The 25,673-nt window shown below is 37.0% G+C and overlaps 2 protein-coding genes across 3 annotated transcripts in view; one reads left to right on the top strand and one right to left on the bottom strand.

Annotated features, from left to right (window-relative positions):
* The window catches only part of rell1 (RELT like 1), a 31,233-nt gene extending 23,006 nt beyond the window's left edge, over positions 1–8,227 (top strand). For both annotated transcript variants that reach the window (XM_053498564.1, XM_053498573.1), the window contains 4 exons: positions 401–455; positions 3,806–4,066; positions 4,804–4,951; positions 6,249–8,227. In XM_053498564.1, the coding sequence (XP_053354539.1) occupies positions 401–455; positions 3,806–4,066; positions 4,804–4,951; positions 6,249–6,281 (497 nt within the window). In that variant the 3' untranslated portion in view covers positions 6,282–8,227. The remainder of the gene's footprint in view (positions 1–400; positions 456–3,805; positions 4,067–4,803; positions 4,952–6,248) is intronic.
* Positions 8,228–11,664: 3,437 nt separating this feature from the next.
* Positions 11,665–24,700, bottom strand: zgc:194930 (uncharacterized protein LOC557813 homolog). Its single transcript, XM_053501144.1, has 3 exons — positions 24,487–24,700; positions 16,574–16,626; positions 11,665–13,071 (listed from the first exon to the last, which is right to left on the bottom strand). Exons 2-3 carry the CDS (start codon positions 16,603–16,605, stop codon positions 12,471–12,473), a joined length of 633 nt encoding a protein of 210 aa, XP_053357119.1. The 5' UTR covers positions 16,606–16,626; positions 24,487–24,700; the 3' UTR covers positions 11,665–12,470.
* Positions 24,701–25,673: the final 973 nt, after the last annotated feature.

Genomic DNA, 25,673 nt, shown 5'->3' with positions numbered 1-25,673 from the left:
TGCACACAAGGTTCATATATCCCATAGATGAGGTTAGATATTCTTTAGGGAGGTCTGCATGCTCTGGTTAAACTGGTCAAAGCATTGTATATAGTTGACTGTTTTTGCTTTTGATCTCTTTTTAAAAGCAAAGCACAAAAATAAAAACAAGCCACAGTCTTTAAAGATTGAAAGCATAATGGAAAAGAAGGGTGCAAAATGAAGAATTAAAAAAATGGAAACAAGAATGTGTGATTTTGAAAAACTGAAAACGATGGAAATCATGTGAAGATGCTTGGAAATTGATTTATACATTTCTTATTTAAACTTGTCCATTTTAAAAAAAGAAGAATTGTAAATTTGTCTGTGCTTCTACTCTCTCTCTCTCTCTCTCTCTCTCTCTCTCTCTCTCTCTCTTTAGCTAACACAGATGCCCTGAAAGCCATGGTTGCTCAGAACAGCATGGACTCTGATGGGTAAGCTATGTAATTTGTTACAAATCCCCTCAATTTCCCAAGGTTCTAATTTAGCATGCGAAGCCACACAGCACATTTTCTGGTGATCTTTAGGAGGGTTGACTTACCGTAGTACTTTAAATAAATAGTACATAGTACACAAGGTATATACAATAAACATGGTGCACAAACATTTAGAGTTAACATGTACTTTCCCTTTAATAAATGTATTTTTGTGGTCTATTAATAAATGTTAAACCTATACAAAGTCCTCCATTGTTGACTTTGCCCAGAAGTTGCGTGTAAAATCTTTTCCATCCCTTTTAAAGAATTAAGAGCTTTTGGCAAAACAATTGGAAGATGTTTGTTGAACTGTTTAGTTTAGATAATGGCTTTGAAAAGTAATTTCCTACTATTCAGCAAGGCCAGTTTCATAGCAACAGACATGGCTTTGGAATAGGATGTTCAACCACGTACAACATGTACAGTATATTTGGGCTTGTAGTGTTGCTTAAAGTATAGGCACATTTTAAGAGTTGTGTAATTGACCCTTCCTGTCATGTTGTACAATCAGCTGTTTCACTCAGAGTCCGTAAAATGCTAATTGTTAAATGCTGTCTAAAAGAAATGTGCCTGAGAGTGCTCAAAACAAGCACCTGAACTTTGCTTTATTGTAAGTACAGCGAGAATTGTGAGCAGTGATCAGATAAGATAAAATTCCAGTACTCGTTTCAACTCAACTGGTTGCCTCTGCCAGGATTTTAGACTTTGGCAGGGATGGCTCTGTAAACTTGACGATGAACCTGAACTTACATGGGCCATAATGCTGATTGAGTAATGTTTGCTCAGACTGTATTGAAACTGTAATGAACTGTACCTTGGACATGGAAGTGGATAACAAGTCTTTAAATTATCAAAACGTCCACAACCCCTAAAACAAGGAAGTTCAACTAAAAAGAAGGACGTTACAGGAAGCTAAAACGTTCTCCATGTTGAATCCCCCTAAGAGTATCTCAATTTTTTTTTTAACTTGTAAAAATGTAAATGTGAAACTATTGTTTATTGTTTGTTTAACTATTGTTAAAATTTGAATTTGATTTGATTTGGTTTGTTTATTTTAGGAAAATGCTGTAGTTATAAAAATTAGTAAAATGATTACTCACTGCATTGGGCATTTATTTTACTGTATATATTTTATATATATATATATATATATATATATATATATATATATATATATATATATATATATATATTTTTTTTTTATCTTTATTTTTGTGAAGCATGATAATTCTTCTTGGTAGTGAGAAAACTGATGGTTTTTAGCAAACTGAGCCTGTTGAGATTTTAGTATTTAATGAGTGAATGTTGCGACCACAAGGTGGCAGTGTAGGCTTGGAAGTAATTTGAAATTGACCCCCCCCCCCCCCCACACACACACTTCTAAATAAATCTGTAAGTGCAATAAACTGTGCATTCAATCACTGAGTGCAGTTCATATGGATATTTTACTGTAGTCAAATAAAATGAGTAAAAAAAAATAAAAGAAACAAATCTTATGTATCTAATAATAAACTAGAAATCTCTGCCGTAATACACATTTAGTTTATGCAGTTTATGATAAAAAAAGCAAGTAATATTAGAAGTTAGTAGAAAAGAAAAAAGGATCTGTAGAATTGTTCAAGGTTGTTCAGTTTTTTTCTGCATGTTGTAAATAAAAGGGTAGATGTGTCCAATTTCGTGATGCATCACCAAGTCACGCTGTAGCCACTCTTTATTGTCTTTGACACCAAATCCAATAGGTATGATTTTTGTTTTATTTTTCATTCAGCTCTTTAACCTTGACGTTATGAATGCGTGTATGCCTTTTTAAATATACATTTTACCGAAAGCGTCTCATCTTCAAACAAGGCCCTTAACTCCATTCATAATCAAAGCGTAAGAGTACGCGTCCTTGAGGAGTGAATGGGAGTGGAAGGAGAAATCTGAGACGTGAAAAAGAGAGAAGGTAGAAAACAACAGATGAGCTGAACCAGAAGCAGGGAATGCTTGCGTGGTATCACAATAACACAGCAGTAGGGAGGATAATGATGGCAGCTATGGAGACAGAGAATGAGGGAAAACGTATCATTACGAGTCAAAGTAGCCAGAAAGAATGAATGATTGACAGAGTGAAAGAATGTATGAATGAGTGCAAGGGACAGATTACTTGCAGGCTGGAGTATTTCAGCACAGTGACGTTGGACAGAATGCTCTCATTTCTTGACTGGGCTGTTGGGCAGATTGCCAGAGGGACACTTTAGAGACTCAGCTAGGAGAAACCAGAGGCCTACACTAGCCAGATGAGGCGGGGCCAAGATCAGAGTGAGAGTTGATTGACAGGTCGAAGAGGGAGTTTGTTGCTGGGCACAGGGCATGATCTTCCTGGACGTACCTAGAAAGAAGTGGCTTTTAAATGCCGTTATGTTCTCAGAGTGCACATAATAAATCATTGTTAGTTTGAGTGTCTCTGTCCTCGGTTTCCAATTTTTCTGTTCCTTCTATTGTAAATCATGCCAACCTTTAGACAGACACATACCTCCCTGCTGGTGTGTAGGTGTTCGTATTAGAGAAGGCTGTAAAAGCATGTCTCTGCCCTATCTTTTATTCCTCTTTCATTCCTTCCCCGCAGATGGTCATTTATATAACGTCTCTATCCCGATCAAGCTCCGCCTTTTCAGCACCACAGATTACACACCCACAGTGGTGACCTGTAGTGAAACGGAGACTAGGAAACGGGATGCTGCCACTGTTTGCCTCAAATAGTGAGTTGACTGGCAGAGCTGAATCTCCACTTTGTGCATTAGTTAGCGCGGGGAGGAGAAAGAGACGAGCAGTACCAAATACAGTCTAGTGTTATGACTAAAACCATTAGGAAATAAAACAACCCTATGAGAGTTTGCTGCTGCTTTTGAATCATGGTACCACTCCTCTCACTCACTCACTGCTTACCGGGTGCCATGCTTGGTAGTGTTGTTGGGAATTAAGTTCGGGTCTCTATCATACTGGAGTTTGACATGTTCCCTCACCTTCCAAAAGCATACATTTAGTTGGATTGGCTTAGCTGTAGGTGTGAATGCGTGCGTACATTGTGCCCTGAGATTGAACTGCATCCCTGACCAGTATAAAGTGCTTACTTAAAAATAAATGAATTAAATAACAATACGAAGAAGAAGAAGAACAAAGTATAGTACAATATAGTAAAGAGATTTCACCAGCAGTAACACACCAATGTTTTGTCAATTAAAAAATTAATTAAAACAAAACAGTTTTTAAGATAAAATTCTTGTAATGTCTTTTTTATTTTGTCTTTCATATCTTTATATTTGTAGTGCTCCTGTAACACCCACCACTCCTGCTCCCGCAACCCCCGTGAGCCCTGGGACGCCTGTTAGCCCCGTGTCGCCCGGAGCTCCCCCTGCAGCAGCCAAACACACTTGTAACCACCTTCACACCATCGGCGGAGTGGTGGGACACAACAACATGTGTAATCGCTGCAATCAGAAGAAATGGCCTCTTGTCCGCCGGGGATCAAACAGGAAATTGGAGCGGCGCGCCCATGCTGGAGAGGTCACCGTACTGGCCGTCGGCAGGTGTGTGTGTGTGTGTGTGTTTGACTGTGTGCGGATGACAAAGTAACCAACGCTGTAGTTGTGTTTAGGGTAAATATCTGTACGCTTATCTTATGTATTATCTTAAAGTGTACTGTGACATGGGTTATAACGACAGTAGTATTATAGCACCCTCTCCCGAGTCCCAACACTATGAGAAACAGTGTAAAGCAGATGGATGAAAGTGTGTGGTGACATCATGCTTACCTGAACAAGGAAGTTCACCGCCCTTATGTCATTTCTGTCCCTGTTGTGCGTCATCTCGCCTTGCACGTACAAACAGACTCATGCAAATAGGTTTCCTGTGCGACTGTTCCAACCTGCTGACTGACACGTCGACATTTTGCTGTGTCTGTTTGTGCGTGATCGCACATTTAATGACCATTTTAGATCGTTTACGTTGTGTTCATATGTGGCTGGTCCAGGGCATCGCTCATTCTTTCGTGCTCTGTGAAGGGGGAGTCCATGTTTTGAATTCTAATCGAGCATTTCCCCATCTATCCTTTGTGATAAATGAGAGTTTATATCAGGGTCACCCTAACCCATGTCCGTTTGTGGCTAGATTTAAATGAATTTACCAATTTATTTAATTATATCCTGGATGAATGTTTGCGAACTGGGTGTGTGAGTAGTTAGTATTCATGCTGTGTGCACACAGAGATGAATGTACGTCTATAGTGTCCCAAACGGCAGTCTTAAGAGGTTGGATTCAATTTCAGGTTCCGTGTGACTAAAACTGACCCGAGGCCAGCCCGGGAAAGACGCAGCCTGCTGATCACAGAGCCTAACGGCAGCGTCCCTGCTACTCCGCTAAAAACCGAGCCAGCTTCACCGAACAGCAGCACGGATGCACAGCACAGCAGCAAGGTGAGCTCCAGTAAGAACACACAACAAACTAACAAACCAAACAGCACACGCAAACGGCCTCGCAGTCAGAGAATTAAAGTGCTACAGAGAAAACTGCACGCAATCGCAGCAAGGCATCAGCACTGCCCTGGGTTTTGTTTCTGCATCTACTATTTTATTTTACCATTGAACCCACACACATAAGGTTTGGACTAGTGTCTGATGAATTAAGTAATTAATTAACTGATTAGTTAGGGGGAAATTAATTAAAAACTTCCCATGTTTAAACTTTCAGTCGGACTTTTCTTATTCTACTAATTAAGCAGTTAATTAAATACATACCGCAATATGCAGCCCAGCAGACGGTACATAACTCTCATGAGTCAAGCGAATAAATATCTAGGGTTATCCCAGTGTCTGCAATCTACTTTTAAAATATAGTTAGTCAACCGACCGCAGCCTGCACTTTTTGTTTCAGGTTTGTCAGAGAGCAAGGTCATTCAGTTCAATTCAGGTTCATATAGAAAATATAAATCAGAAAATATATAAATCCAATAAAAAAGTAGAAAATGCATACATCTATAGCAGAGATGTTGCATATGAACTGGTAATCAGTTAATTGTATTTAACATTAAACTGATTAATAATGCATTAACCGATAAGGTTTGTTTTGCATGTAGTGGCAACCTCGACCACCCATTTGTAATCTAATAGTAGCTTAGCTATCCTTACCATCCAGGCTCATCACAGGCTAATAACATGTATGAAAAGTTAGGGCTCCACGATTTCTTTCATGAACACCGGATTGAGTCGGCCTGCTTATAATCCACCTGCTCTTCCGCCATCTCTTTCACAAAACTGATCGCTGTTTTAAAATTCTTTCAGTAAACTGATTGTTCTGCCAAAGTTCGTGCACAGAAGATTTTACCCATTTTAAAAAATTGAAAAAAAGAAAGATAATGTGTGAAGGTCAGTGTTTATACTTCGGCAGGCGACTCAGATAAAACACCGTGTGGGGAAAACAGTGTGCTGCTAGAACTGTTTATATAAAACTGAGGCAATGTCCATCTGGTTACCATCAATAATTAACGATTTGTTGATAGTTGAACACGTTAACAATCAATGATCAGTTAAAAGATGTGTGAAATTCGCACCTCTAATTTATAGCCGGGGTTGATGGTGGAGAGGACAAACTCACTGAGACAACATGAGGAAGAACCTTTAAGAGGAACGAGACTTGAATAGGAATCATAATCCTTTGTTTTTGTTATTGTTATTATTATTATTATTAATTTATTTATTTATTTTCTCTCCCTAGGCAGAGGCTGGTGATAAAAAAGTGGTGGTATAAAAGGAGCAACGCCCATTTAAGAACAGTCAAGTTTTTTTTCTTTTTTTTTTACATATATATACATTTTAAACCCTCCACAGCTTTGACACAGCAGAGAGGGGGCAAAGTAACCCCAAGGCCCCAAAGACAAGATGGAGGTAAAGAAAAGACACAAAGCGAATAGACCTTTTAATTTGAACTGCAGTATTAGACTCCACGCTCTTGCCGCTGGGGTTTGTTTGTGTATCTGGGAAGGGAGGAGGCACGGGCACCAGTTTGTCAGAGTTATTCCATCACCATGTCATTCCTCCCTTTATAAACACACTGCATCATTAACCGCGCACAGAGCAGTTTTGTAAATTTTCATGGCTGCGAGCGTATCGATGGTTAATCCACAATCAAACATGCGCTCACATTACAGTGTAGACTCTAGAATGGTTATGAGACCGAAGGTCATGTGACTCAGTCTATTGCTTCTAAGAAGCAGGGACTCGTATCTCCTATATATATATATATATATATATATATATATATATATATATATATATATATATATATATATATATAGTGAACTATACAGTTTAAGCACTACGGAGAATGCAAAAACACCTTGAGTGCACATTTAACAAAGCACATGTCTGAATGCTCCCTGTTCCACCTGTCCACCAGATGGCTGACTGTTTGCCTTTGGTTTCCTATTGCTTTCCCAAATCCTTTGTGCCTTTAACCAGATCAGCTTGATGTGTAGTATAAGCTAATGTCTGCTAAAGTGTCTATTTATAACTCTTAATGTGTGTGGGTGGGGGGTGGGGGGTCATTAGGATATTTGTTGTTTTATACTCATCCTGGTATAAAACATGGTTTAACTTACTTACTTTCCCAAATATCTTCCTAGTACCATATGCAAGAGTATATAGAGATGCGAATACACATATCCTGCTAAACCCTAAAGAGGAAAAAAAAGGGACAGTTTTTCTGGAAATTTCAGGAGCTTCTGTATAAAAAATAGTCACAATTCACTAGTCATAAATTTGCTTACTTCTGTAGTGCTTTAGAGAAATGTTGCACCAGATCACCCAGACTGCATGGTTTAGTAATTTTATATACATGTCTGGTTAACTCCTTGGGAGAAAAAAAAACACTCTGTGTCATAATCTAACACGAATACATAATGAGTACAAATAATGTTATACTATTTGTCTAATCTCATACTGTTTCCTGTTCTGTACTTAACCAGCTAATGTTTTCAAAATATCACATCAAAAAATAAATGGCCTTGGATAAACTACTGTACTGGTGAAAGGCTCTCGGGGATACTGGGAATCTAGATTCAATGCAGTTTAGCTAAAATACATTTGCCAATACATCTGAATTGAAAGTGATGAAGTGTGTGTGGGAGACATGAATGGTGTGTAAATTTGAAATGCACTTTTGTGTTTAAATATTGTGCAAAATAATAACATAGTACTTTCTGGGGTTTTTTTTTTTGGGAAAAAGAAAAACAGTGCCATCTTATTACATATTATAATAAAAATGTATTTATGTAACATGAAGTTATTATAGTTAATCTGATTGTTCTACACCCAACCTGGTGGGGTCAAGTCTTAACACTTCTTCCAAAACCCCAAAATGTTTCTAACAAAGAGGGATGACTATGGACTATTTAAGCACTGTTGCAGATGAAATCATATTGGCTAGTCCTTGCTACCTCATTCTTTTAGGATTTCTTTTTTTTTTTTTTTTTAAGGGAAAGTAATTCTTGAAGAAATTCAGAGAATCACTTAAACCAAAATAATTCGACTTGCATATTTAAGAATGAATATTTTAAAAGAAATGTGTCTAAAATGTAATGAAATGTTGAAAGCCAAATAAATGTTTTGCATTGGATTAAAAAGGCTGTGTTATAGAACAACTTTTGTTTTAATGTTTTTGTATCTACACTTTGTATCCACAATAAATGTGTTAAATTAAAAGCTATGTGTTCATGTTCTTCTTACGCACTTGTAATGCAGGTCCTGCGGGGTAATCGACGGAGCATTGTGGGTAATATCTAACAGGTGTGTGTTAATAGGTCACCATCGTGGCACTGATGACCTTGGAAACCGAGTCTTCCCTTTCAATAACGGCAACACAAAATACCTTCACTTCTCCGTTTTATTAAATCCTGATTTCAGTTCTTTAGGCCTGTGTGAATTGGACGAGACTGCTTAATTTGTAGAATTAACGTGTAGAATTTCCATGAAACAAGTATATATCTGACGAACGTTCCTGCAGTTTCCTGCAGTGACTAATGTGTGTGTGGTGTTTGCACATGTGGAGCTCATGAAAGTTTAACAGGCTGTAATGTATTATTAGGCCTTGGTATTTTTGGATCTGTGAATTATTAACCCGCTCCCTCATGGAACTAAAAGCGACGTTAGACTCATGGGGTAGAAATCACATCTAAAGAGCTGCTTATAGATCACCGTCTCAGTTACTGCACTATGGCTATAGACCAACAATATTTCTTATACTTCTCTCTCTCTTCTATATATGTATTGTATGAGTGTGTGATATATATTTACACTGTAAATACATACACACAGTACTGTGAAAAAGTCTTGAGCTGCCCCTCATTTCTTCATATTTTGCTTCCACAGAGTAAGACTTTGTTGTATTTTTAATGTAGTCTTGACGAGTAGTTCTCTAGGCTTCATGAAGGTCTTTCTTGCTCTCATTTTCAGTTCCTGAGAAATGTTTAGTGTTTAAGCCACTCGATGACCTACGAATCATTCAAGCATAAAAAACATCTAATGTGAGGCACGAACTACTGGAAAAAAAACAGGTGCAGATGATGACAAATAATCAGGCTGGTGATTAGTATAGTGGTGACGCTGATTCCTGAGAGGGGGAAATGAGGTTACTTCTGAGTTTGTAGCATAACCATTTTTTTTAATTGTAACTTTTAGGCACTTTGCAGCCTGTTACAGTTAAAACATTTCTTCTTTTTTCCTTCATTCAGTTCACATGATTTAACTTAATATGGTAAAAAAAAATGGGGGGCGGGGGGGTGGCTCAGGACATTTGCAAACTAAACTGATAGAGAAGAGAAATCCAACTAAGTTAGTTGGCAGTAGGGCTGCAGCAACCAATTAACATAATCAATAATAAAAAAATAGTAGGCAATGAATTTCATTATTGGTTTGTTTGACTGCTATGAAGCAAGCTGTGGTACAAAAGACCTTTTAATTGAAGCCAAAAACACATTTGATGAAATGACTTCGTGCAGTACAAAAGAGAAAACGATTCGCCCCACTCAAACATGACGAGCAATGTGAATGTTTCATTTAGGGAGACAGACATTATAATTATTTTGCCTTTAGATTGAATTCATCTGCTTGGAATTAAACAAATCAGAGCCATGCTGTGACCGATTATCTGATAATTGTGTGACCTGTTATTTAATTACTCCTAGATAGGAGTTCTGGAGAAGTAATAATTGATTATACTGCTGCCAAGAAATGTTTTAAAATTCATTTTAATCAATTATGAATTACGTAAATTGTTTTTGTTAAAATGTTAGTCATTGTCTTTGTGCCCAGTTTAAGTCATTAGTATTTAGGCATTTTCAGACATTTAGATTGGTTTTGTGTGTGTACATACAACAACGAAAAAAAAATCCTTTTTAATTTCTGTATTGACCGTATTTTAAACAGTCCAATTATATATTTTCCCCTAGTGAGACTTTCTATAGTAAGATCCCCTCCCCCAGCTTGTCGGCTCTCAGCTCTGCTGTTCTGTGGCCGGGCGAGGCTCAGCAGTACTTCATTTACATAGACGCTGAACCTAGGACTACGTAGACTCTTAATTTGATTCTATAGCACTGAAGTTTACTGTCAAAAAACCTTTTTTTTTTGCTACCAAAAGTATGTTTTATCCAACTTAGCAATTCAAATGATTTAATAACATCTCATATTTTAGATTTATATTTCCAATCAAAATTACATCTCGCCTTAACCATTTATTCATGAGCGCTTATCCCACATGATGTAAGGCCGCACTCAAATATTCTCCATTTAAATCACGTTTTGAATCATTTGTTTTTAAATGTCTTAAATCATGACACTGTCTCTTGTTTCGTTTAATATTGTTTTAATTACTACTACTCAACGTTATCTTTAATCAATGTTATCTTGTTTTATCTTCTATTAGGGAAGGCAACCTTGGGTTACCAGAAAGGTGCCAATATAAATCAAATATTATTATTTATATTATATTTACCCTGTTCTGACTTCATTATTTTGAACAAATTGATAACACAAATAAAGAGAATTTTGCTGTAACATATCCGTCACATCGGCCTTTTAACACTAAAAATGTCAAGGGAAAAAGTCTTTCAAAATTTCTTCCACCTTGTTGATTTGGTCTGTTATATCCCACATGACAAATGGGTCTTGAGTTCTGACTTAAGGATTAAGGAATTTGTCCCATTTAGGATAATTTCACAATTCAAATTAAAAAGTTAAATAAGTTCATTAATGAATCAACATTGATTGATACTGAATTGAAAACTGATCAACAAAAATTAAATTGCATAATCAATTAGATGACAGAGCTGTAACCAAAACAACATGTATGAAAGAGGAGTTTGAGGTACAGAAAATACATTATCTGAGGTATATTTTAGCTGAAGCATTAAAACACACGTACACTTTTTGGGGGGTGTATGTCATCTTGTTAAAGAAATATAACATGTTTAAGTACACAAAAGTCTGTGCTCACAAATTCTGATGTACAAGTCTCGTGGTCCTTTCCTGTCTGGAAGACTTTTGACACATTCCTTAGGAATATCACTAAATACCAGTCATGATCACAGACATTGTGCTTTATTAATTTTTTGCCTTAATCTCTTGTTAAATTAAATAACTTGATCAGATTTTAAAAATGTTTTGAAATACATGTCTGCATTGACTTAATCACAAAAGGTCATAAATATGACTGTGCATTTACATATATACATTTAGCAAAAGAGAATATTTTTGGCTGTACTATAACATCGACATAGTCCGCACTTTCAGACTCTTTACTACTGAAAGTTGATTTTTTATACAGGATAAATCTTACAAAAGTATAATTTTATAAAGTATTATAGTGTAAGATCACATTTACCTGAAAAAAAGTGTTTGTGCTACTCCTTCATAGTTTTGTGCCATTGCAATGTTCTTCGCATCAAGTCACCCAATGACATCTTAAGCCTCATTTAGTTAACCGTAGTCTCACAACTTGTAGGTCAACTACTGTCACTGGCCCCGGCTGAGTCGGCTGCATAAATAACATCATAGCAGTCTGTACTGTAATTTGTTCTAAGTGAAGGTGTCGTTCCTCAGCATACAGCATCCTGCAATAGGGAAACTTGTCACTTGAACCCACTCTTCCATTTTGAAATAGCCAAAGCTACTGAAGTAACTAGAGAGGTAGAGCTAACGAGTATTCGTTCTGAATCATGTCAACCAGATGCTTGCTAAAACTTCAGGTCAAAAGAAGCTTTCTTTACATACAGTAGCAGTGGAATCCAGGAAATCAAGACCTAAATGTCAATCAGTGGATGTTATATAAACTGATCAATTAAGATCAAAATAAAGCAAAAGGGAGATGTTGACAGCACTGGATTTATCAGTTTAAATTGAAAAAAATAAAGTTTCTGGTCAAAGCACTGGCCCTATCTTCACACTTTTAAGAAGGAAGAGAACAGAATGACTGTGACTTTTTTTTTCAGTGGCTTATAATCCCATTGGACATTTGCATGATCGTTTGATACAGCTGTTTATCTGCCCTACCAGGATCATATTATCATGAAGTTAGGGAGAACATTGCAGATTGTCAACTTAACAAAATAATTCAATGCTTATCACAGTAGTATGGACTTGCATAGATTGTGTAAAAAGGCAGGGAGAAAGATTCAGAAAGTAACAGCCCATACACTCCATGCTACCAACATGCTTGGCAGAATACATCCATATTATATATTCTGTTTATACACAGTATGACCTGTAAACAAATAGGAGTCTGTTTAAAACTTCATTTTGAAAAAAATCCTTCAATTAAAGCCTTGATGAATGAAACGTATATAAGGAAAATATATCTCTCTTTCTTTTATTTTTTTTGGCCACGTGTGGTGTTCATTCCGGTCAGACCCGGCTGGGCATGGTGACAGGTGGAGAGAGACAGTTTTTACTCATACTCCTCCCCTGCCGTGGCCGCCTCCAACGCAGCGAGTGCTTCTTCCACCATAGAGTCTGTGACACTCACAGTGTCCTCAGTGTCTTTTTGATTTGCTCTTGAATTCTCGTCTATAAGCTTGGTGTCAGATGAGGACAGGCTGGTGCTGCTGGTATGGATGTCAACTGATATGACGCTCTCCTCGTCCGCCGTGTCCCCCGCTCCCTGTCTTCCTTCATCTTCTTTAGTTGCTCTGTACAAGTAGCCATCGGACCCATTTCCCAGGCCCGAGTCTCGGAACCTTTCTGTTTGTTTACCAGTTTCTGTGGATAATGGTGGAGAATGAGGATTGGTGGGGGAGACCCCACCATCTGGCTGCAAAATATAGAGGCTAGAGTTGCCCCCTTGTGTCTGGGGTAAGGTCGATCTGGCCTGGTTTATGTGATTGTTTTCAATGTCGGATTTGCTGAGGTTACTGCTGCTGGTGTAGCCCAAATTCTGAAAGCCTTGTTTCTTCCCATCATCTGATTGGTAGGAAGAGACGAAGGAATTGGCAGAAGGATCCTGTTTTAGTCCGTTGACCTCCAGGGGATCTGTAGGATCATCGATGTGACTACAACAGAATCAGAGAGATGTATAAGCAACAATATTTGAAATGCAGACTTCACAGACAACGTAAAGTGAAATCATCATTTTATCGAAACAGAAAAAAAATGCAAAGAAAAGCTTGGCTTGGACTTCTTCTACAGCTTGATAAGTCAAAGCCAGTTGATTTGACTGCACAGTAAATTTGCATCAGGTACGCAAACACAGTCTCTGACGCAGCAATGCCCTCTGCAATGAGTCTAGTGTTGTGTCAGTATATCTCTTTTCCTCATAAACCCATTTTATGGAATCTTTCATAATGCTGGATCCGTTTCTGACACCTAACAGCTTTTTATGTTTTTTTTTACATGTACGAATTACAAAACAAGCCATATTTTTGAGCAGCGCAGTTTTCCACCTGTTAACAGCCAGGTACGAATCTGAGAGATGAGGAACTGTGTGTGTGTGTGTTGTAGAAGGCAGCCGGGTGTATTTATGGATGGTGATATGAGCTGTCAGATATTTCCTGCAAAGCTCTTCCTGCCCTTCACACGCTCCACCAACAGAAAACTAAAACCACTCAGCTATAGAGAGCGAGAAGGAGACAGATTATTCCCTAGAGCCAGACACAGCCAGCCAGTGGTGAGGACACAGAACATGGCCGATGACAATCTCTTGCTCTTCATCTCTATGCATGAATAGTTGTTTATTCTTGCCTTTATGTTTGCGTCTGTAGTCTATTGGCACACTGTGAGCTATTAGACACATAAATAAACTTTTATACAGGTCACTAAAGAGTAATAAACTAAACAGGCAACATTGAAACATTAGTGTTACAGTAGATGCAGATTTATAAGTAAAAGAGCTGTTAGGTTTTACTGAGCGTGCTGGAGAATATGAGTTTTTCTGGTAACTTTGTCACTCTCGCTTCATTCTATTTTTGTGCAAAACCCAGGAACCCAAATGAGTTTTTTTTTTTTTAAATCTGTGTCTTTTCTATGTTGTAAACAAATGAATAAGGTATCTAAGGAATAAGCCAACGGTCTCTTTTCAGGAACCTGAGGACACATAATAATGACATTTCCATGAGTTGTCAGGGCAATTAGCCAAATATGTCTGTACTTTTGTTTTATTTGTAACTGTGATAGAGCAGAATATGACTTCCATCTTGGACACGAGACTAAACCCTGTTGTAACCCTGTCTGATTGCACACGTATATTGTAAATGCTATAACCCAAGATTTATTAAAGTCCTGTATGAAATATTAAATGTATCGAAAAAGTAAACAGGTATACATGCATACATATACATGAATGACTGAGGGGAACATGTTTAAAAAAAAATAAAGTAGAGCAAAGGTTGCATGTGTTGGGTCACGTTTGTATGGTATTTGCATGAGGCGATCCATTTTCACCAGCTACTGTAAGCCCAAAAGTGTGACTATGGGCATTATGTACACCTTCCATTGTATATGTACTACAGGGTGGGTGAAAAGTAACTAGGTATGAATTGGTATTTATTACACAGGAAAATAAAAGCTCATTTTAACATTTTAATGAGTCAACCAGTTACTTTAAACGACCAGGGATTGAATGCACAGCCTTCTAAAGGGAGGCATTTGTGTGAGTCCTCCATATGCAAGGCTTTGTCCTATACACCTCCTCCTTGGCATGGCCCAGCGGGGGAATAAAAAATCACATGGAGTGAGATCTGGGCCCGTATTCACTAAGCTTCTCAGAATTCTCTCAGAGAGCTCCTATCTTAGCTTAAAAAGTCCTAGCTGGGAGTCCTAGACTAAAATGGCTTTAGGAAACTTCTTAGAGCAACTCTGAGTAAGTAACGTACAAAAACCTTTATCTCAGTGTAGAGGTGTGTTTGACCCTGTTGCTAGGGATGATGCAGCAATTCAATGACTGCGATTGGTTGATAAAAAAAAATAACCTCTGACCTCTGTGAAGGCCTTGAAATGCGAAAATAAAATACTGTACATGATAATAGAACAGACAGTGAAATCATAAATATTTGAGTATAAAGAAATTGTAAATGTTAATATAAATATCTTAAAATTATTTAAACAGCCAAATGTTAAAAATGTGTCTACTTTTGAAGCAACCAATTCCACACAGTAGTTACTATATTTAAGCTCTTAGATTTATTTACTGTACTGATTTTATTACTTGTGATACATTTCAGATTAATTGGAGCAAAATGGTTTAGCTTTTACAATTTACATGATTGCAGGACAGTCTATTTAAGTTGCACTTTTGGATAGTATGTAGCCAACAATCCAAGAGAGATGGAAGGCAGTAAAAGAACAAGAAAACCAAATTGGACAGAAGATTAGTGTTTTCTTTTAGCTTAACATTCATTTTTGGAAAATATTTCTTCTTTCCACTATTTTGTCCTCTGCTATTGTAACTCTTAAGCCTCTTAAAAGTCCTCCTCTGTGCTCTTAACAATTTTTAAGATGTTTTGTGAATCATTTTTATTTTTACTGAAATTTAGGCCTAAATTTAAGGGGAAGTTGAATGTCCTATTCCTAGGAATTTTCTTCAAATTTTGTCAATAGAAGCAGCTTTTAGGCTTAAGAAGCTTTGTGAATAAGAGCCCTGGACTTCCATGCTCCAGTGATACTACAAGTTCTATAGCCATTAAATATTGCCTAGTTAATTTTCAGCTACCCTGTATAATTGGCAGAACTATCACAGCAGTAATGTTCTAACAGGGTGAACTATTATTATTGGTCGCCACTGGGAAAATGACACTCTCATTGAGCCTGGCATCATTAAAAGACTAAAACACTAAAAGAGACAATTCTGCACCTTTCTGTACAGTCTGTAGTTTTTTAGTTTTTTCTATATATTTTTTATTCTATTTATATCCGTTTATATTGTACTTTATTTCTCTTTTTTTCTTCTTCTATCCTATTGTATTTGTATTTTTTTTTAATATGCAGCCACTCGAGAAACAATTTCCTTCGGGATTAATAAAGACCTATCTTATCTTATCTTATCTTATCTTATCTTATCTTATCTTATCTTATCCACAGACAAAGCTCTACCTGGCCATTTTAGACATAGGGAGAGAGTTAAACCTAGCTTACTATCCTTTGAGTTACTATCCTTTGAGTTATAAAAGATATACTGTGTCAGCACAGTATGACTTTCATAAACATGTTTTTTTTTTTTTTCTTCAAAGAGACATTAGTATCTGGTTTGCTCTTGATAATCTTTTCAAGAGCATTAGCAGATGCTTGTGGTTTAGATATAGTATTGCCACAAGAGATCCTCCGCGATAAACACAAGACAAAGTAAAAAAGCAATGTGGTAGCTATTCAGATCCCTTTAGCATGGCTGATATGTTGACTGACAACAACTAATATTTAGAGTAATAACAGCTTTTCAAAGCCTTTTCTTCCTCCACTCTACTCTCTGACAGACTTGACATTTATAAACTCCAGCATGGCACAGCGAGCGTTTGTCACTTGGCTTGAACGAGGATGAATACTTCTGTTTTTTTTAAGTCTTACCTTTTTATCATGCTACAGCATCTGCACCCCATCTGGACTGCTGGATAGCAGGGCTAGACAGAAAAAGGGACACAGGAGGGTATGTGTTAGGGCCTGGCAAATTTCATCATGCTTTTAATAGTTAACAGATTCATAACACGACAAGGCAAGGATGACAGATATGTAAATAGGGGTAGCACAGAGCTCCTATAGGTTTCCATCATTGACATGTGAAAAACAGCAACAGGACAGTCTTCTGTCAGCGCCTAAAGAGACAATACAACACTACTGTACGTTCCCAGTTAGGACAACAACACTGTCTACATCTTGCCAAGGCAGAATTCATGAAGACACGTCCAATTGCATCTGACCCATTAGTCACAGTATTTTTATGCACTAAGAAATGAATTGGAAGGGCAAAAAAAAAAAAAAAAAAAAACATCAAATAACCTCCACCTTGCTTTTACTCTTCTCAGTCCGAGGTGGTGCCATCCAATATTAATTCGACGCTTCATGACAGGGCTCAAATCTCTCCAGTGTAAACAGACAAACTTGCATGTGTGACATTGCCGATGGCTCCGTATCACTTTTGCGTGGCAATTGTATACACACATCGGTGCAGATGTGCTGACCTTTTTTTGCCTTTACCCTTCAGGCTATGCCATTTCTCCTGCTCTTTGTGGCCAAATGAAAGGTAAATAATTGATGGAGCAGCCTGTGACAGGCTCCGATAGACCAAGGACACGGCTGGTTGTTTCTCCTTCCTTGATGCTTGGTGGGAAACGGTGGTTTGTTCATTCTTGGTCCTTAAGTTGTAAATCTTTTTCTAGACAAACACAACCATAGTTGGCAAAGTATCACATTTTACAGCACGGTTCTAGGGAAAAGAAAAAAAAAGAAACTAAAGAGAAAAAAAAGCCTAAATCCCAGGGCCTGTATTCACAAAGCTTCTTAGAATTTTTTCAGAGAGCACCTATCTTAGCTTAAAACACATTTCAGGATATAATAGACATAAAAAATAATAAAATAATAGAATGGATAATAGAATAGACAGTGAAATAATAATGTTTGTATATAAAGAAATTGTATAATCAGGACTACAGGCTACTTTATGCAAAGTTTCTGTTATAGGCATAATATCTTAAAGGTAATTAAACAGCGAAATGTTAATGAAGCAACCGATTTCCACACAGTAGTTACTATATTTAAGTTCTTAAATTTTTTGATCATACTGATTTCATTATTTGTAATCTATTTCAGATTGATGGGAGCAAAATAGCAATTTTTTTTTACCAATTTACATGATTACAGGACAGTCTATTTGAGTTGCACTTTTGGATGGTATGTAGCCAACAATCCAAGAGGGATGTAAGGAAGTAAAAGAACAAGAAAACCAAATTGGACAGAAAAGCAGTGTGTCATTTTATGATTACGTTCAGTGTTTAGAGAATATTTCTTCTTTCCGCCATTTTGTTCTCTGCTAGAAACTGTAAAGCCTTTTAAAAGGTCTCCTCTCTACTCAACCCTTTTTTTTTTTAGGTCTAAAATGTTTCGTGAATAATTTTTATCTTTACTAAGATTCAGTCATAAATTTAAGGGGAAATTCTAAGAATTTTCTTAGAATTTCGTCACTAGGAGCAATTTTTAGCCTTAAGAAGCTTTGTGAATACGGGCCCAGGTTATCTTCTTCTTGTTTCGAAAAACGAAAAGATTTACCATAAACCCATAAACCATACAACTGTTTGTAACTAGGTGATGATTAAACAAACCCCAGACAATGTGTAGTAGCACATGTCTGGCTGCCTGTAGCATGAGCTAGTTATTACAGTAGGATTACTGCAGCACCTGTGCACCTCCTCATCTGCGGCCAGACACTGCATCATGCTGGCCATAAAACTAAAACTACGCTGGGCATCTTCCATTCTGCTCAGCCCATATGTGCTTTTTAAACACTCCACAATCTTCCAGGTACTTTTCAGGGAACATAAAAGCTTTAGATTTAGTCAAAACAGATAAAGTGCTTGTGTCTGTATAAAAATACGTCCAGTAAAATGGCTGTTTTTATGTGACATCCTCCAGCAGCGTCTCATAACAAGGAAGTGGACCATTCTTTCTCAGTTTTCACCAGCGTTTTAACCTTACTGAAACCAGTTGCAATAAAATAAGACAGAGGCGTGATATTATGATATAGGCCATATGGACAATTTTCGTATTCTCATCCAGAGAGATGGAGAGCAAGAAAGGAAAGAGAGTTAGAATATATATATAGAGAGAAATCAAGACCCTTTTTTCTTTATGTGCCAGCTTTATGGAGGCTATTTACTCTGAGAAATGCTGTAGACTATTCCAGACGACTATTACGCTATAAAGCTTTTACTACAATATTATTACCCTTTTGGGTCAGATTTAACTATTTAAATGTAGATTAATCAAGATTCTGTGAAGACTGGGAGTGACTGAGCTTATAAACCTAAGGCTTTGGATTATTTATATACATTATTGTACTTTAAGTGTTCCGACTTTGATCTCAGAATTCTCTTATTTTCTTTGGAATTCTTATTTTTTTGTTCTCAGAATCCAGAGATTAAAGTCAGAATTCTGAGAAAAAAATATTTTAGATAAATTTTTAAGGCGACCCTAATCCTCTTTCATACCAATGCAATACAATCCAAATTAAATTCAAATGCTCTCCCTCAATGTAAATCAACAAGTAGAAAGAGTTTTTAAGTTCAGCAGAGTGGTGGACGTCTAGCTTTCTGTTCTAGATAGCTTCTTTGTTCATGCTTGCTTATATAAAATGTTTAATTCATTTTAAAACGCTGTTTGAACAAGAGCTTGGATTGTTGTTTAAGGGATGTTTAACGGATCGGGTAATCATGCAGCGATTCTCCCTTAACAATGCGAGAACACGGGGGACGCACGCACACAAACACATACATACAATCACTAGAACACCAGAGGATTACCAAAGGGCATGATAAACAAATCCCATAGGAGATCTGGCAGTCCAATATTTCAGGCAGTTGCTATAGTTTAAATGGAACGGTGCAAAAAACAATATCTAGTGCGGGGAATTTTTGCGAGTACTACTTTACAAACACAAAGCATGCCTGAACTTCGGCAGATTTGCTGTGATTACAGAAGGACAAATCAAAATTATCGACACAGGACAACTGAAACCTGAAAAATGTCCAGACAATATAAATGTTAAAAAAAATAAATAAATAAATAAATATATATATATATATATATATATATATATATATATATATATATATATTTTTTTTTTTAGAATTTAACATTAGATTAGGTTGAAATCTCAGGTTTAAACCTGTATGTTAAAAAATGCATCAGTCATCAGCTCAAGGAAACATTTAATGTAGCTTCCTCAATCAATTATACATATCTTTTTGTATATTTAGTTTTAAGCTGATATAAAGTTGGCTGATTTAAACACATTTTATACCACAACACTGTTGAATTCTAATTTTGTGTCATGAATTCCATAGGTGATACCAGAAACTATTGTGTGTGTTCTCTGCAGTATGAAATAATGTGCCCTTCTTTGATTATTGGAGAATATAATTGTTAAGAAATTGAGAAACAGAGCACCACCTCTGTAGAAATCATCACAAAACCTTCTATAGAGTGTATACTGTAGCATTAACGTTTAATGATTTTAGTTAACATCATGTCTTATTTGGGATGTGCATTTAAAGGGCCACAGGTTTGTAAGCCACAATGCAAAAGGAAATGCTGTGTACTGTTACATAATTAAATAAACCAGTTTACTGCATCATGGTTAAACCTGTTCTGTGTCCATGTTGATGCAGTTTTAGTTTTCCAAGAAATGTTACAAGGAAACTGTGCTGTTCCATGCAAAGTCCATATAAAATACTAAAGTATAAACTATTAAACTACAAAGGATATAACTATTGCTATAGTATTATTTCACCATATGTATCGTCAAGAACATCCATTCCCTGTCTATTTTACGTATATGGAGCCCGGAGCCTAAATCTCAAGAAACTTCTCAAAGGTCAAAGGTCACAAGGTGAGGTACAGTATATCTTGAATGACATACCAGTCCATTGCAGAGCACAAGCACATGCATTTACATCCAATTAACACACTAAGGCCAATTTTAAACTGCTAATCAACCTACATTGCTTGTCTTTGGACTGAGGGACGAAACCTGGATACCTGGAGAACATGCAAACTCTTGCTTTGAAAAAAAAGTGAACAAAACTGGTCTGACTCCTCCATCATGTCTTATTTACGTCTTTTGCCCACCCTTCTCCCCAATGTCTTCTGAGTTTTTTTCATCTTTGTCTTTTTACCCCCCACTCTGTGTGTACTCATGTGTATCTTTCCTTAAACCGTGTGTCGATGTCAGTTGCAGTTGAGGGTAGTCTCTAGCTTGTGGCTGCAACTCAATCCAGTGAACTGAAGCTTTATAAATCAAACAGGTGCACAGGGCAGATATGGTGTTTGTTTCCCTGGTGTTGGTTGCTATAGTAAATTTTCACGATGAAACTGTGTATATTACAGAGCCTCCAGAGAAGGACCACACACCACCTAATAGGCTGATATACAAATACAAAACAAAGGGCATTCATTAGCAAGGCTTTGTGTAAGCATCAGCAAATTTGATACACAAAAGGGTTCACTGATTTCAACTCTAACTCTCAAACCAGGCGTGAGTTTTGAACATGCGGCGAACAAACCTTTGGGTCTCATTACCAAGCTGCAAAGTTACAGCGAAGATGCATTTGATCTGTTTAGCCTAAATTCTCAGGCACTCCCATATAACTATCTGTGATAAGGCATCAGGTTGCTTTTCATTCATTTAGCCACAGTAACTGGTGAGAGTTGTGCTGTATCTAGGGCTGCAAGATTTGATTAAATAATAATAATAATTTAAAAAACACATTGTGGTAAAATTTTGACACGTCCTGCAATTCCAATTTTTGCACCATTTTGTATTCAAATATATTAATCTAGGCTAACACTAAATAATGGCATAAATGATCTCATTAAGAGGATGTCTGCCAATTTTTTAAATTACCTCAACATCAAATTCTCAGCTATGCATATATTATCTAATTATATATTATCATAATTGCAGCCTTCTGGGAAACCCTGAGGACAACAACACAGACAGAGGGAAAACATACACAGGAACTCAACCCCAACACTGTCCAAATCTCAGGAATTTGAATTTGAATTGAATCAGCAACCCTGGATCTGTGGAGCGATAAATATTCCCAGCTGTTACCAAAATACTTGCCCCTCAGGTTGCTTTTCCAAAAGAAAACATTTTAAGGTGATATTATTATTTTAAAACATTGCACACATATTCAATTTGTATTTGTTATATGTGACCCATCATATTGAGCATAATATATAAGCCTTCAACAGAATTGAGAAATTGTTAATCCTAAACATTTTTGTTTTTGCTATATATCTACGTTGCTGGTAAAGGTAATTTTAGGTGTAGCAGGAAAATCATGGTGTCAAAATGAGACTGAGGGTTCCCCTTTTCTTATTACATAATGGGATGCTCAGGTAAATATCCTATAATTTTTATTATACATATATACGTTTTCCCCGAGGCCCTCCTCATGAATGAACCTGCACCAGGAACCAGGAATCTAAAACTGTGCAAAACCTGTTCATCCAAAATGTGAATTTAATACCTGATTTGATGTGATGGGTCACATATGTTCTATTTCTCTAATATGTTATGTCTTTAAGTTGGTTAAGCAAGAAGAACCTCACTCTGTCCTTATAAATGTTTGACAATGAATTCATCTATGTCTATGATCCTGACTTCCTTGTTGGTTTGTTAACTCGAGCACAAAACTAGATCCTCGGCCTAACATGTGAATCAAATTTGGTGACTCAACTTCATTTGATTTGCATTTGCATACTGGATGTGTTGCAGCATGAATCAACAAAACACACTTAAAAAGGTCCCTTTATCATTTATTAAAAATAGACAGTAGTATTACTATAAGTGAGACTGATTTGGTTACACCAGCATATTTTAAGCTGCAGGGACAAAATGGATGTAACAGACAGGTTTATGTGATGTGGAGATGATGGTGGACATGCTGATCTCCTTGTTTAATTCCCAAGATCAGAATACAAGTAAAAAGAAATTTCTAAAGTAAGCCACAAGTCTCAAAAAAAGCTTTTATGCAAAATACCGCATGCACACTGCCGACATCGCCAAGTTTAGTCTGGAAAAAAGGAGGGCAGAGAAAGACATTTGTCTGTATTTGATTAGTCACTCCCTAGGTTTCCTATGTACATATATATTTTGCGTGTTTCTTGCTCTCATCACTCAAATTCAGCTGGTGAAAAACGTTTATTTTATATTATCCCTACACTTTTTCCTGGATTACATTTACAGGTGCCTTTAAATTAACAATAGAAAAGTAACCTATCCTTATTTTTTAATTCTTAGCTCTCTATATATTGAACTCAATGATAACTCAGATCAATAAAGATAATATATTTATTCTAGTCTCTGTAGCTGCCAATGATGTTGCACAACCAGGAAAGGCCAAATTATTATTATTTTTCCGTTTGAGATGAAAGACCTTATTAATTTATATATTTCACCCAAAATATAGGATATATTTTTATTATTGCCATGGCTATCAGCTTACAAAGATCACATTGAGTAAGGAGCCAGATTAACAACTTTGATACAAACGGTCAATGTACCTAAAGCTGACTGAAACCTTACTGGATGATAGTGAATATCAGGTTTGATTAAGGTGTTGAATAGTTGACATACAAACAAACAAACAAACAAACAGAAGCCTAATCAACTGTCAATTGTCTGCACTTTTTCCGTTTTACACCTGAAATGAAACGTAGAACACCAAACAACTAATAGGCGTAAATGGCGTATCATAGCCTAGATTATAATTAGAAGCAGAGTACAAGTGTGTTTGCTAGAATGGCGTCAGAAGCAGGTTTTCCCTGCTGTCGACGTCCAGGTCACACCCATACTCACGTGAAGGTTTACAGAAACACAATAACCATCATCTTTAAGCCGAATTCCACTTTCATGATATGAGCATTGTGGTCGTGGTGACCACACCTCATTACCTACGAGACTGTAAACAAAGCCTTTGACAGTAAACAGCCTGACGAACTTCATTTAGCGTACAGTAACTGCTCAGTTCCTTTTTCACTGTACAAATACACACCATCATCTACATCTCAGATCAGCCTTTTATACAGGATACAGGTTAACACTGCTAATACTACTGTAGGTATCTATAATAAAGGAAGAGCAGCAGACCAAGCTCTTAGCAAACTGTTAGGGGGGGTCAAAACATTAGTTAAGAGGTAATATTTTGTGAAATCCACTGTAACATAGCACTTGTGGTCCTCCTGCAGGCTATATTATTTTTACTTTTCACTATGAACCTGTTTAATGAAACACCCGTAGCCGCCTGTGCAACATCTCACTCACTTTCTAAGTAGATTTCAGTTCAGGTCTAACCGCTTTTACTAGTTTATAACCAGTGTTATATCTTCTTCACCGTTCTGTGCACAATAGTGTAAATACACGACGCGAAAAGAAATAAGAAACAACACAAAGACTGGAAAAAATGAATCCAAGGTTTGCACCACAGACTAGCTCTACGTGAGGAAAGGTTTCCTGTTTCTAAGCAAAGCGTGAAAACAAAACTGCACTTTATCACAGCGTTAACCGCCGAGAGCAACAGGTGAGGAAGTGTCGCCTTAGAAACGCAAAACCACAGAGTTTTAGTACCTTTTTTTTTTTTTAAAAAAACATATAATAATAAAAAATACATTACATTTCCAGAACATTCCTGGGAAATCTTCCCAAAGTCTCCCCGCTGTAGCCCTTACAAACACACACATACACACCGATATAAAGCGTTTACCTGTTACAGGGCTGAAGGTGTGGCAAGTGTTTGCCGCAGGTGCCGTATTTCCACCGATAACTCCAGTTTTCATTTATTTCCCCAAACTGTCGTATACCAAGTAGGAAAAATGAGACATGAAGCACTCCAGAGGCTTCTCCTTAAACAAACGAGCATGGCAGTGGAGTTTGTTGATACAAGGGCAGCTTTGGGCGTCTGACTCTGCCTGTGTGTGTGTGTGTGTGTGAGAGTGTGTGTGTTTCCTGCTTGCAGGAGAGAAGGGAAGGTCCCGGTGTGTCAACTCTCCTATGGCGCATATTTGACTTTCAGATAGGAGTCAGGTCTCAACTCTGAACCCTGACCAGGAGCTAAAACGAGTTATTTAATATTTATATGTGGAGTTAAACTTCTCCACATATGGTACAAAACAAACAAACAAAAACAAACACAACTGTATAACACCAGATTGATCAAATATTTCAGCATTCACAGTCAAAATCTCTGAGAATGGGACAACCTTATTAAAATGGTGGAGTGGTTGTCACTGTGGCCTTGCACCTCCAGGGTCAGGGTTTGATTCCTGTCTCGTGTCAGTGTGCTTGGAGTTTGCATGTTCTCCCCATGCTTGGTGGGTTTCCTCCACGTAATCCGGTTTCCTCCCACAGTACAAAAACATGCAGGTTAGGCTGATTGGCGTTTCCAAATTGCATTGAGAAAAACAGTGTGAAATATGATGGTCCAGATCGTACAGAGGTTCCTAGATTTACATTTACATTAAATGCATTTGGCAGGCACTCTTATCCAGAGTGACTTACAATAAGTGCTTCGAAGTTTCTGTCATTGGATAGATACTTACGCTGGGTTACTAGGTTAAACTCCTAAATGGATATTAAAATGCTTATCATTTTGTTAAAACCATTAAAAACTTAATGTAAAATCATATCATTACTGAATGAGCAATTTCAGAACTCTGGCTCGTTAAGGCTTATGGCCAAAACATGGTATTGGTTCTAAAAAGTCTCACCTAGGTAAAAAAGTGAATTTTCAGATAGGATCATATAACACCATTTTTCATAATACTTAATGCTTCTTATCTCCCGATCCAAGTACTGTATTATTTTTTTGTAAGTATACAGTACATATACATTTATATTTTTATAAGATAAAAAGAATTACATTTGCTAAATACAATTTCATGCCCTTTTATT

This window comes from Clarias gariepinus, chromosome 1 (genome assembly GCF_024256425.1).
Source record: "Clarias gariepinus isolate MV-2021 ecotype Netherlands chromosome 1, CGAR_prim_01v2, whole genome shotgun sequence".
In the NCBI taxonomy this organism is placed as follows: Eukaryota; Metazoa; Chordata; class Actinopteri; order Siluriformes; family Clariidae; genus Clarias; species Clarias gariepinus.
The sequence above is the reverse complement of the archived record's forward strand: the minus strand, read 5'-3'. Positions and strand labels throughout refer to the sequence as shown.

What these genes read in the sequence shown, in the direction of transcription:
- zgc:194930 (XM_053501144.1), bottom strand. Translation starts at nt 16,605, where the DNA reads ATGGGGTGCAGATGCTGTAGCATGATAAAAAG. An exon ending in TGCTGTAGCATGATAAAAAG is followed by an intron (nt 13,072 to 16,573) that starts GTAAGACTTAAA and finishes ATTCTGTTGTAG; the next exon opens with TCACATCGATGATCCTACAG.